At 27.7% G+C, this 13,551-nt stretch overlaps 1 protein-coding gene across 3 annotated transcripts; it reads left to right on the forward strand.

Moving 5' to 3' along the window:
* The first annotated feature begins 4,506 nt into the window (after positions 1-4,506).
* LOC113867601 (silicon efflux transporter LSI2-like) lies at positions 4,507-13,006 on the forward strand. 3 transcript variants are annotated; one of them, XM_027502999.1, is made up of 5 exons: positions 4,507-4,739; positions 7,897-7,958; positions 8,736-10,015; positions 10,157-10,346; positions 12,139-13,006. In XM_027502999.1, exons 3-5 carry the CDS (start codon positions 8,846-8,848, stop codon positions 12,399-12,401), a joined length of 1,623 nt encoding a protein of 540 aa, XP_027358800.1. In that variant the 5' UTR covers positions 4,507-4,739; positions 7,897-7,958; positions 8,736-8,845; the 3' UTR covers positions 12,402-13,006. The 3 variants fall into 3 exon arrangements, with proteins under 3 accessions (XP_027358800.1, XP_027358801.1, XP_027358802.1); XM_027503000.1 differs by lacking the exon at positions 7,897-7,958 and having other exon boundaries at positions 12,139-12,957; XM_027503001.1 differs by lacking the exons at positions 4,507-4,739; positions 7,897-7,958 and having other exon boundaries at positions 8,758-9,793; positions 9,842-10,015; positions 12,139-12,591.
* The last annotated feature ends 545 nt before the right edge of the window (positions 13,007-13,551 follow it).

Genomic DNA, 13,551 nt, shown 5'->3' on the forward strand with positions numbered 1-13,551 from the left:
TATCAAATTTTAGATAATATATTTATGAATATTTAAATTATGTTAAATTTGATATACATAATCATGAAAATAATGTAAGATAAGTCAACAATTAAATTTATCAATCTTAAATTTGATAAAAAACATTAAAAATTATAAATATTAAATAAATTATTTTATAAATATGGGTCTAGAACATATAATATGTTAATCGTTTTGTAACTGTTATACTTGTTAATAATTAAAAATCATTGCTCAAAGAGTTCTGGTATTCGATATAAAGAACAACAGCACTAGTTTTTCATGAATGCAGACGAATGCTTTTTATTAGTTATACAAAATTTAAATAATAAAAAAATCTCATGTATTTAACAAAATTTACAGAATATGGTTCGTATCTTCATTTCTGCAATTCTTTTTGTACCAAACGATATTAATCTTGTTAAAAACTAATAACGATAGTTTTTACAATTTGTTTCATTTAAACAATAATTGAATATTTATTTACTTATCATAAACTATAGCTAAAAGCATTCTCATGGGATATAAGAACGGTTATATGATCGTTGCATAATTATTTATCATAAACAATATGAAAAAAAAAATCTCATAAGTTTAAGAACTTTTATAATAAAATAAAAAATATTTTTATAATTATTAAATACAACATAAGAATGTAGTAAATATAATAATATAAATGTTATAACTTAAAAAAGTTATTTACAACTTAATAACTAATAGTAAATATGTTATTAGTTTTAGTAATTATTTAGTGAATAAGATAGGATAAAAAAAAATATAATAAGAGAGTCATGCAAACAAGATGAAATAATAGTATAATATATTTTGATGTTATTTTATAATTGATGCATATTAAAACAATAAATTAAACACATTAGGTTATTCTATTCTATCTAATTCTAATTTAGACTTCTAGGATAAAATCTGTAGTAAAAAGTACGATAGGATAAACTTATTAAATAATTTTTTCATATTTTATTAATTAAATAAACACTGAAATATGTCTTATTAATTGGTTAAATACATTCTGAATTATATTATATCTTGATCTTTTACCATGTTTATCAAATAGATTCTTATTGATATATGTTCAATTCTCACCTATTGTTGTTCGTTCATTTTGCATTTTATATTATAATTTAGTTTAACCATTAATTCTTATTGTTAAAACAAAATCAAATTGTATGTACAATATGGCTATATATTGTTAATTATGTATCTATAAACTATTTTTTAAAATTTTATCATAATATTCGTGTAAGTATGTAATACAACACTTATGTCTATTCTATATTTACATTTCTCTCAACGCAATATTCTTTCTTTGTTCATTTTTACCAATAAATTAACTATTCTTTTATAGTTTTATCTTTTAATTAATGTCTTATTTATTTATTTATTTTCCCAACAAGTTCCCTTTATTTTCAGTCTACTCTTTAGTCTAAACTAAATATTAAAATAAAAGCTATATAATAATAAATATTTTAAAACAAATAAAGAGTGTTGCCACTAAATATTGAAATCAAACTCTTGCAATGCAAGTAAAATTTTGTGTGCACTTCGTAAATGTCATTCATTTGTCAGTTATGTATAATATATTGAGTGAATAAAGTAGGTTAGATTTAAATAATTAAAAAAAGTAGGTTAGATTTATATTAACTATAATTAAAAGAGTGATTGATTATATTTCACAAGGGTCAAAGTGTGGTGTCATATTTCTAATGTCTTCTAGGAACTCATATGAAAGTTTAAAAGAATTTTTATATAGTTAAAGTATTTATCTTTGAATCGATCTAATCCATACTGTTTGGGTTGTAAAATGGACACGTTTCCTTCGAATCCATTATAGAGATTTAACGACCTATTGTGACAAACGCTGATGCGCATGCATTTTTTGTCTTCTCTTTGTGATTGGGATGTTTTGACCTTTAATACAGACTCAGCATGTCATCGCAACTTCACCAAATGAGTTGGAAACTTGAAGTGCAAGAAATCAAATTTGAATTTGATTTGAGTTGAAATTTCTCACGTTTACACCTGCGTTGTTTCAAAGCCATTACTGAAAGATGTTCCAAAACAAATGCCTTATCGAAAGTGATTAATGTTCTTTCCCCTTTATCTGAGTCTCATCATAAAACTTGAATTTTGATGTAATTTGAAGATAAAACTATATAGTTGAAAATGAAAATGCAAACAATTTGAAAATGCAAGCATTTAAATTGGCAAAAAAATCAAAGCAGTGATATAAACTTAATATTGTTAAAAGCGTTTGATATATTAAATTCAATACTTTTTTCATAATTTATTTACATGTTTTTAAGAAAAGGAGAAAATAATGTTATATCGATATGTATGTTATTTATATAGTTGAAAATGAAAATGCAAACAATTTGAAAATGCAAGCATTTAAATTGGCAAAAAAATCAAAGCAGTGATATAAACTTAATATTGTTAAAAGCGTTTGATATATTAAATTCAATACTTTTTTCATAATTTATTTACATGTTTTTAAGAAAAGGAGAAAATAATGTTATATCGATATGTATGTTATACATCAACAATATTACATTATCAAGAATATTGTGCAAAATATATCTTTTATTTATTTAATTATTGAATTATAATTATATATTACTTTAACTATTTATATTAAATTTTATTAAAATTAAACAATTATAAAAACTAACAAAATTTGTGCATGGCACGAATATCATTAAATTAATTATTTAAAATATATAATAAATATTATATGATTATTTATTCATTTAATAAATTTAAAAATGAGTAAATATAATAATGATTAATATTAAATATTCTATCATATTAAAAAATTATAAAGATTTTAAAATTTAAATTAATATTAATTTTAAAAGTAAATACACAATGTTAAAAAAAATCATTTGACATGAAAAAAAACTTAAAACCTTTCTTGTTTAAAATACTTTTGATTTTTTTTGTTAAATAATATTTTAAAAAAGTTCACTTATTTAGGAATTAATATTCAGAAATAATATATAGAGATTGGTGTGATAATTTTTTTTATAAAAATACATATTAGATTAATTTTGACTTACATAAAGGAATATGAAATAATTTAGATTGGTCTAAACTTTGTAGCATAATTTATATGATATGTAAATTTTTTTAATCTAATGACTAATTTTAGAATAAAAATTAATATAAATAATTCTTTTACATGCTTTATCTAATAAAAACTCCAGCATCTAATAGTCAAATTGCATGCTGTGATTTCTTGTACTTTTAAACTAAGCAGCATTTATATACAATTAAGAACTTTTTAAATTTTAAAAGTGTTTTTTAATAGCATAAATCATGGATACTTTTTAAACAATTTTTTCACATACACAGTTAATAATTGAACTTTATGAATTAAGAAATAAAAAACTGTTTCAATCAAAATTCAGCTACTGAGATGGGCTGCAAGACTCCAGCCAAGAGCATAATGATACTTATCTTCCTACTGGTGTGTGAGGCAAGCAATGATGTTCCAGAATATGTTAGTATTCTTATGGAAAATACATGTTTTGAAATTTCTTTGCATCGATTCTTGCACTTTTTCATTATCCTTTAACAATTGCATTTAGAACTTGGAAGTGTCTATACTCATTCTTATACGTCTATTTTCACTTTTATTTAAAATATTTTTATATAAGATATTTTTGTTATTAATATACTTATAAAAGAAAAAAAATTAAAGAAAAAACGTATAAATAAGAGTGACACACTACTTAAAAAACTCACCCAAACATGTCATCTTTAAAATCACAAGAAGGTTCTTTTGAACAAAATTCACAAGATTTCCATCAGAAATTGTACTTAAACATTAACAAACGCTTTAATGCTCTAGCAATTATACTTCCATACCGTCTGTGATGTACATTGTTTTGAAAATTATATTATGAAAAATGATACTCAGTCCCACTAGCATTCTCGAAAATCACACTTAATCATTTTAATTTGTTGGATAGGCCAAACATAATTATCATTTAATTAATATTAAGAACTTTCCAACAGCTCGCATTAACATATATTTACAAATTTTATTAACCCACGCAAGCAAGCCATAGGTTGGCAAAATATTTGCCACTTAGAGGTTTACTCACTCGGTGGCTATATATATAAAATAATTATAATTCGATATTAAATATTAATTAAATGCCTAATTTATATATCGAATATGCAAATTGTCTTGGGTCAACTTGTGCTTATAAATACCTTCTTATCTGGTAATAATAAGATCTTAAAACAATTTATTAAGTAATTAATAATGTGCTGTGACCTAATGCCAAAAAAGTATTTGTCAATATATATTTTTAATTATAAAAGTAGGTATTATGTCCAAAATTTATTTATTTTAGGGTATCAAAGTTTTATTTTGTGCCTATAAACTAATGGCCCACAAGAGGAAAAAATTGATGAAGTATTTATTGTTCTACATGATGCATAAATGTGTATATATAAATAGAGGGAGTCACGTTCCACCATGTGACAATGAGGTGTCTTGAAAACACTGAGGATGCTGCGATTCCCATCTGCCATTTTCCTCACTGATTATTTTTTTTTTTTAATTTCTAAATCTCGATCTCGCAAAAGAGATCACTCTTTCTAAAATTTTGTAGCTTTTCAAGCAGAAGAGATAAATTCCAATTGATGGACAGCAAATCGATGAAAGCTTCCATGTTAGGCCTCAATGCATGAAAGATTGTTTCTTTTTTCAGGTAAGGTTAAAAAAGTATGTGTTATATATATTATATTTGCAATGATCTTCATGATACACTTTGCATATTCCAATTAAAATGAAATAATAACGATATGGACTTTCGCATTTATCATTGAGATGAGATTGCATGCCATTTTTTTTCCATGTTACTTAACTTGGTTTTGCTTAATGAGATTGCTATATGAACTCATGATGTTTTCAATTTCTGGGTTTTGTGTGTTGTTTTAATTCAGTAAGAAGAATATAGAGACTTGCATTTTCCAAAACAGCAATGCTATATTTTCTAAAATAAAAGAAAGAAACGATGAAGAAAGTGGAGGACTGGAGGTCTTGGGTTAAGGATAGGTACGTGTGAATGGGATTACGTTTGCTACCCAGAATTGTGGAAAAGGATAGTAGTCAACAAATTGCGTATTTTTTTTATTTTTATATTATTATTATATACTAGGTTTACATATATAATTTTTTTATTTAAGGTTTAAACATAGTTTTAGTCCATATAAATATGGTTAATTATTCTTTTGTTCTAAATTTTTTTGTTAGTTTTAATTTTCGTGATTTTTTGTTTTTAATTAATAAATTTTATAGAAATTTATATTCGTGTTTCTAAAATATTATAATATAGAATCTCACATCTCGTGAATGAAGTTTTAATATTAATAATTTTGTTTTGCTTTCTAACTAAAAATTTTGTATTCAAATAACTAGCACTTGAAACTTTGATAGTCAAATTGGGTTTTCTTGTACTTGTCACACTGATTAAACAGCATTCATAATTACCCATAAGTGCTAATATAACTTGGACAAGTTTTCTATTAAGACCAATAACATCATTTTCCAATCCGCGAGACAATCTTTTTAGGCTGAAGAGAAGCAAATAAATTACTGAAGTAAAAGTATAATATCTCCTAATAAAACTTTTTGCATGCATATATCAAGAATCAATTAACACGCTCATAAATAAATAAGGAATTCAGATACACTTTTTGGAGCCTTAGTCACTTTTTTAATCAATTAAAATCAATGAAGTTTGAGTAAAGCTTTGTATCAAAATGTTCAAAAATTACAATTTGTGCCTTCAAGAATGAATGATATTCATCTTGCTACTTTTGTGTGAGACAAACACTGATAGTATCTCAATCTTTTTCTCTTTATACATGACAAATCTTCCGTTATATGTTAATATTCTTATTGAAAAGACATGATTTGCAATTGATTTGCATCTATTCTTGTCTCTTAAATTAATCCATTGTTGCTCTTACCACAGAGAACTCTGGCACCCTTGAGAGGAAACAGCTTTGCCTCTTTTCATTTTCCTTTTCACAATTGTGTTAATTTAGAACTCATGAGGCCATGTCATTTTCAAAACCACTCACTGTCACAAGACTATAACCTTCAGCGAAATTATAAGGTTATTTTCAACAAAATACACAAGATTTCGTTCTTTTTCATTTTTGTCAACACAAGATTTCGTTCAGAAATTGTACTTTGACAAACACTTTTACTGTGGCAATTGTACTTTCATTTTAAAATTGTCTCACTTCCATTCTCGTAACTTAGGTTAATTATAATATATCTAGTTTCGCTTAAATTAATTATTTTAAAAAATAAACTCTCTTTCAAGAAGTTAAAAGAAATAAATGACCATTATTTTGAAATAAGCTCAATTAAGCATACACTTAATCATTATGTTAGATAGTCCAGACATAATTATCATTTAATTAATAATAAATACATATCAACAACTTGCGTTAGCATATATTTCCAAATTTTGCTAAGCTACGTAAGCAAGCCATAGGTTAGATTTACTCACTTTGTGGTTTACCCACGCCTTGTATCACGTAATAATAAGACCTTTTAAATAGTCAAGTACTACAGTGTGACCTAATGCCAATACAAATGTGTCAGAATTTATGTATTTTAGATTAATAGAAATGATTATGAACAATAAAAAATAATAAAATATTTATATTTATATTTTTGAAAATACGTATATAAAAAATAAAAAAATATTTATGATGTTAACTTTTTATGTTAAAATAATGATATTATTTATCTATAAATAAAGCAGGTATTAGGTCAAATATTTATTTGTTTTGGGGCATCAAAATTTTATTTTGTGCCTATAAAATGATGGTCCACAAGAGGGGAACAAAAGATGCCAGCACTATCCAGTTAAGGAAGTTGTCGTTTATGCCTTTTATTCTGGTGTTTAATGTGTATCAGTGTTTATATATAGAGTAACGATATAACCACACATAGATAGTATAATTTTTTTATTATGTCGCCATTTCTTTTTCTTTTTCTTTTTGGCGATGATATCACCTGTTCTATTTATCATTGTTTCTTTTTATAATTTTTTTAAAATTAAAAAACCTTTATATTTTATTTTTTTTGTAAAAATATTATTACTTGTATATACAATAGAGTGCGTCACGTTCCACCACGTGGCTATGAGGTGTCTTGAAAACACTGAGAATGTCGTAATTCCCATCTACCATTTTCTTAACAGATTAAAATATTTTTATATTTCACAATCACAATCCCAAAAATATTATTCGCATAATAAATAATTAAGATACTTTTTATAACTTATTTTTTTATTAAAAAATATCACTAATATACTTTTGATAACTTTTTCGTATACTTTTTTTATTTTTAATTCTTAAATAAATATCTTACATAAATTAATAACACGCTTTCTTTTTCATCAAGTAATGTATTTTGTTTCACACTTCTCGTTCTATTTTTCTTTTATTCGTAAGGAAGTTGCACGAAATTAATGCACAAAGACAGTTTCTCATCACGAAAAGAAACTTTCTAAAAGTTTATAGCTTTTCATGCAGATGACGTGAATGTTAAGAGGTGCGCGGAGTTTAAGTCTAAGCAGTTGATTAGAAAGACCATATCTTTAGTAAATAGTAATTTTGTTATTGTTCCTATAATTTCGACCTTCTGTTGGCAGTGGATTCCTAATTTCTAGCGATTAGTGGTTTGTAGTAATCTATTTAAAAGCTTTGATTAAGTGAATAGCAAAATGCAGCAATTTATTATAATTCTCCACTATTTTTTTATCTCAAACTTTTTCCTTCTATAGAAGTAATATATTACAGTAGCATTTATTTATTAGTTTGTAACAGTGAATTCCAATTCAGGGACAGCAAATCCAAGAAAGCTTCCATGTTAAACCTTAGTGCATCGAAGGTTGTTTTTTGAGGTAATTTTAAAAATGGCGTGTGATCACTTCTTTGAAACGTGTATATGTTGTATAAGATGATGATATCTTTGCTTATGATTTGCAGAATACATTTATTAACATAATTTGATTAAAATTACAACGAAACAACATGGATATGGGCTTTCGCATTGAATTCATCACTGATATGAAACTGCATGTCATTTATTTTTTCAATGTTAATGTTGGTTTAGTTGAATGAGTTTATTTTACATGCTCTAAATGCTTTCCATTTCTGGGTTTTGTCTGTTGCTTTAATTCACTAGAAAGAATATAAAAAGTTGCGTTTTCTGAAACAGTGATGGTATTTGGTATGAAGGATGTTTGTGTATAGTGTCCCAGATGGGTGTTTTTAATAACTAAGGAGTGAGATAGATGATGAATGGAGTTAAGTGGTTTGAAGAGAGAAAAAAGTTGTTGGTAAAAGAGAAATTTTGTGTTTTCACGAAGTGTTTTGTACCATTCAACATTTTCCCTTTTTGAATATGTGATTGAATTGTTCACTTTTGTATTCATTGCTAACTTATAGAACTATTCTTTTGAGAGTTATGAAAATTTCTTATTATAGCCCAATTTTGCTAGAATCGACTGCATCATTGTTTAAGATTTGTAAGACACCATGAACATATCTGCTCTACCAGCTTGATCAATGATCATTAATCTTCATTTTGCAATATTGAAGTCTCATAGTAGTAGATCACAAAAGGTTTTATTTTCATGAATTCTTGCTAACCAATCAAATTGGCTTTTCATGTTCAGGAAATCTCATTCTATCAGACTCAATTTTTGTGTTATTGGCCAAGAGGTGAAGTTTTCAATTTTTGATTGGAAGTTAGGAGCTGGTTGTTGTTGCTAGTTTAGCCACAACAATGGCACTAGCACCTGTTCCGAAACTCGTGCTTGGTTCAGTTGCATTTGCAATCTTCTGGGTATTAGCAGTTTTCCCTGCTGTGCCTTTTCTACCAATTGGAAGAACTGCAGGGTCATTGCTAGGCGCATTGCTTATGGTTGCATTCCAAGTTCTGAGTCCGGATCAAGCTTATGAAGCAATTGATCTACCAATTCTCGGTCTTCTTTTTGGCACAATGGTTGTTAGTGTTTATCTTGAAAGAGCTGATATGTTCAAATACATAGGGAAATTGCTCTCTTGGAAAAGTAGAGGAGCAAAGGACTTACTTTGTAGAATCTGTTTGATATCTGCGGTTTCAAGTGCTCTTTTCACCAACGACACTTCTTGTGTTGTTTTGACCGAATTCATATTGAAAATTGCAAAGCAGCATAACCTCCCACCTCATCCTTTACTACTTGCACTTGCCACAAGTGCTAATATTGGGTCTGCAGCAACTCCAATTGGCAACCCTCAAAATTTGGTTATTGCTGTTCAAGGGAAAATATCATTTGGAAAGTTTTTATTTGGTGTTCTTCCAGCTATGGTTGTTGGTGTTGTAGTGAATGCGTTGATTCTTATGATTATGTATTGGAGAGTATTATCTATTCAAAAGGATGAAGAGGATCCAGTTGCTGATTTTGAAGCAGAAGAAGAAGTTAATTCTCATCAATTTTCTCCAGCCACAATGTCTCATTATAACTCCTTTAATTCTCAAGAATGGAATGCCCGTATAGATTCTTTTAATATTCACAACTCTCCTCGAGTTCAGAGTTTAAGAAACCGTTCAATGGCAAGTGACGGTGAAATTGACAGGGTTCTTTCTAACAGAATAGATTCTGCAAGAAACTCAAATGCATCAAAGGAGGGGACAAACGATGTGCCTCCTCAGACAAAGGAGGAAACAAATCCAACAAGAACTGATGCAATAGTAGATAGACCGATAGAAGCACGTGTTATGCACACTACAGAAGGAAAGGACTACATAAGCAAGAAATTGAGATATGTACTATGGAAATCATGTGTTTACATAATCACATTGGGAATGTTGGTTGCAATGCTTCTAGGTTTGAATATGTCATGGACTGCTATTGCAGCTGCATTAGCTTTGGTAGTTCTTGATTTCAAAGATGCTATGCCAAGTTTAGAGAAGGTGAGACCTATAAACATGAACTCTTGTTTTAGATCTCTTTTTATCTATCTTCAAGTTGAAACACTAGCAAGTAGCTGTTATTTTAGTGCAACTTGAGAACTTTGAACAATCTCTTACAAATGAATTTTCTTCTTGGAACAGGTCTCATATTCACTTTTGATATTCTTTTGTGGAATGTTCATCACAGTAGATGGTTTCAATAAAACTGGAATTCCTGGTGCTCTGTGGGACATAATGGAGCCTTATTCTCGAGTAGATCGTGCTAGTGGAGTAGCAATACTTGCTCTAGTTATACTCGTCCTATCAAACGTGGCTTCAAATGTACCAACAGGTATGTGAATGATTAACCTGCCAAAATGTTTTCATAACCTGTTTTCTGCTTACTCTTTTAATTTTTTTACCTTCTAGCTTTTTTGTTCCACTTGTCATATGATTTTTGTTAACTTTGAATGTGTCATGTTATAAAAAGGAACTTGATTTGTAAAGTCTGTTTACTTCATGTTCACTGAGTTGATTCTTTAAATGCTCATAATTTCAAAATTTACAGCAATCCTAGAAATACAGGAACTTGCATGAATTAACTTTTGCAGAATCATTAATGCACTTAAATGTCTTCATTAGGCTTTACAAAGTCAAGGGAGGGCTTAGACATTGTCAATATTGTATACGCATTGTCAATATTGTAGGTTACGTCCTTTATGATATTTAACAGACAATTGATGGAAAACCGTGTGTTAAGAGAATCAGGCCAAAAAACAAAATGTTCATAAAGATGTATGGAGAAATAGTACAGAATTTACTAATAAAACGTTAGCATAAATGCTAGTTTCATGATTTTGAGAACGAACAAGATCTTTCAACCATATACATTTGAAAAGTAGGTGCACCATTGATGGTTGGTTTATGATTTAAACGTAAATGATTGAGCATTTACATCTGCAACAAGTTGATTCATAAAAAGGTCAAGGCATTTTGTCACTTTATACTCCCCTACCTAGAAAGAAGTTTTAAGAATCAAATTTTTGAACAGGGCAGCCTCGGCAAATCATCAAAAACTTGAAAAAAACAGAACAACCAATTGATGGGTCACCAAATGTTCATCAGCTTGTATAATCAATGATGTTTAATACTGAAACACAGCAATTAAAGGATAAAAGAAATTTAAGATATTTTCCTCACAAGTTTATAATGTAAAAGAAATAAGAAAATAGTTCTCCAAGTAACTAATCTAGTACCCACAAAATCTACTTTGTTCTAAAAGCTTCATCTCCTAATAAATTTGAGGCATAGGTCTTTCTATATCCCTGAAAAAAGATTACTAGATCATGTAAATTCCTTTTGCAGTGATTCTATATTTTTTCCAAGACTTGAATATATGTGTTTGGATCAAACATTGGATTGAAGGTCAGAATGGTTCTACTGAATTCTCATATACTAAAACATGCATATTAACATTAATTTTGGCATGAAAGAGTCAAGAAACACTGTTGTGACTGGAATAAATGTGTACATTGCAGAGTATAGGACATAAACAAAGTAAATTCAGTGTCCATAATGTTTGTTACATTTTTTTATCCTCAATTTTCCCAAGATAGTTTTTCATTAATTCAACAGAGCAATCAAATAATAATGGAAGATATGATCCTCAAAATTTTGGTGTGTGCGTATGCATGTGTGTATGAAAAGGCATAAATGTAAAGAACCTTGAACTATAATTTTCTAACAAGATGCAGTTTTGGATATTCTTCAAATTTTTAGACCATGGCTGATCTAAACATGGTAGTTTCTTACAAAGAAGAAAAGATTTGAGCTTTAATTTCTCCTGAAGTTTTCAACAATCATACACAAAAAAAGAACATGTATTGCTCTTGATGGCATCATAATTATGTAAATAAGCATAACATAAGGAGACAGTATATAAATTTTTCTGAAAGAGAATTGTCTCACTTTTTTCTTTGAAAAATTAAAAGATTAGAGAATTAGTTAAATCCATATAGATTATAGAATTAGTCAGAATGGAGTTTTATCTTAATTTCTTTTCCTAACAAAACTGTTTTTAAGCTCATAATACAATCACTTTGATATGATGTATCATTTACCAATATAGTGTTTATATGTGGTAGTTCTATTGCTTGGAGGACCAGTGGCAGCCTCAGCTGCTGCAATTTCCAAAGAAGATGAGAAGAAAGCATGGCTGATATTGGCTTGGACCAGCACAGTTGCAGGGAACCTGTCACTGTTGGGATCAGCTGCTAACTTGATCGTGTGCGAACAAGCGCGCCGAGCTCCTAACATTGCATACACATTAACATTCTGGAGCCATTTGAAATTTGGTCTCCCTTCAACTCTTATAATCACTGCAATTGGTTTGGCACTCATAAGATGATTCAGTTACACTGAACATCAAATAGTCATAGATATAGATATGTATGCAAAAGCCAAATAAGTTTGGTGCAATGTGTTTTTAGGTAGTTTTAGAATAGATATGTATGCAAAAGCCAAATAAGTTTGGTGCAATATATTTGTAGTGTTGTCTTAGAATAGATATGTTTGCAAAAGTCAAATAAATATGTTTTTATTCCATAAAATTTTTATTTTAGTCTCTCATTTTTTTCCTTTTCGTTTTAGTCCTTAATTTTTTTAAAATTCAACATATTTGATCTCTAGTAATGATGTGATGTAACCAAAAAAATAAAATTGACATGTGGTATAAAAAATTAACACATGGCAACTTCACACCATTATTAGGGACTCTAATAGTTGAATATAGAAAAATTAAAGACTAAAATTAAAAGAAAAACATTTTAAAGACTAAAATCAAAATTTTATTAAAATAAAAATATAGGAATTAAAATTATATTTAAGTCTTTAGGATATATAGGAAAATAAATGTAATTGAATAATGAATTTTGTGTTTTGATCATTAATGCCAAAAATGATTGAATCACTGTGATTATTCTGAAAGTAGACCAGGGATGATGGTTTTGAATTTCAAGTTTGAAGGCAATTGGAAAGGGCTAGTAGCCCAAGACATGTTTCATTATAGAAGGGAATTTTAGAGTGGACACAAGTGATAGACTTGGGTACTGAGGACCTGTTTCTTCAGGTGGACAGAACTTGTTTTCTCACCACCTATTACAGTATAAAAACAGAGGTAAAAGAAAATTTAGAGTTATAGGCTTGATTTTTATTGTTAGTTTTTGGGACTAAGGAAATAATTTGTCAAGTTAAAACATTGAATTAAACTAGAGAACAATTTAAAAACAGAATCTTGTTTTTTTTTCTCTAAACTATATTTTATTTTAAAAAATTGAACGCTAAGCTTTATAAAATTATTCATTAAAAAACATTTTTGATGAAAAAAATCATACCTAAATATAAATAAAGTAGAAGAAAAATGTTATAAAGTTTATATTTGGTTGGATTTTTCAATGAAAAAATTGAATTTAAATTTGAGAGCAATTTAAAAAATTTAAGAAGTTGTTTTTTTCTTAACTCTAAACTATATATATATTTTTTTTAAAAAGCCCTTAAGT

The sequence above is a fragment of the Abrus precatorius genome, unplaced genomic scaffold, assembly GCF_003935025.1.
Source record: "Abrus precatorius isolate BTA unplaced genomic scaffold, Abrus_2018 Scaffold5, whole genome shotgun sequence".
Classification (NCBI taxonomy): domain Eukaryota; kingdom Viridiplantae; phylum Streptophyta; class Magnoliopsida; order Fabales; family Fabaceae; genus Abrus; species Abrus precatorius.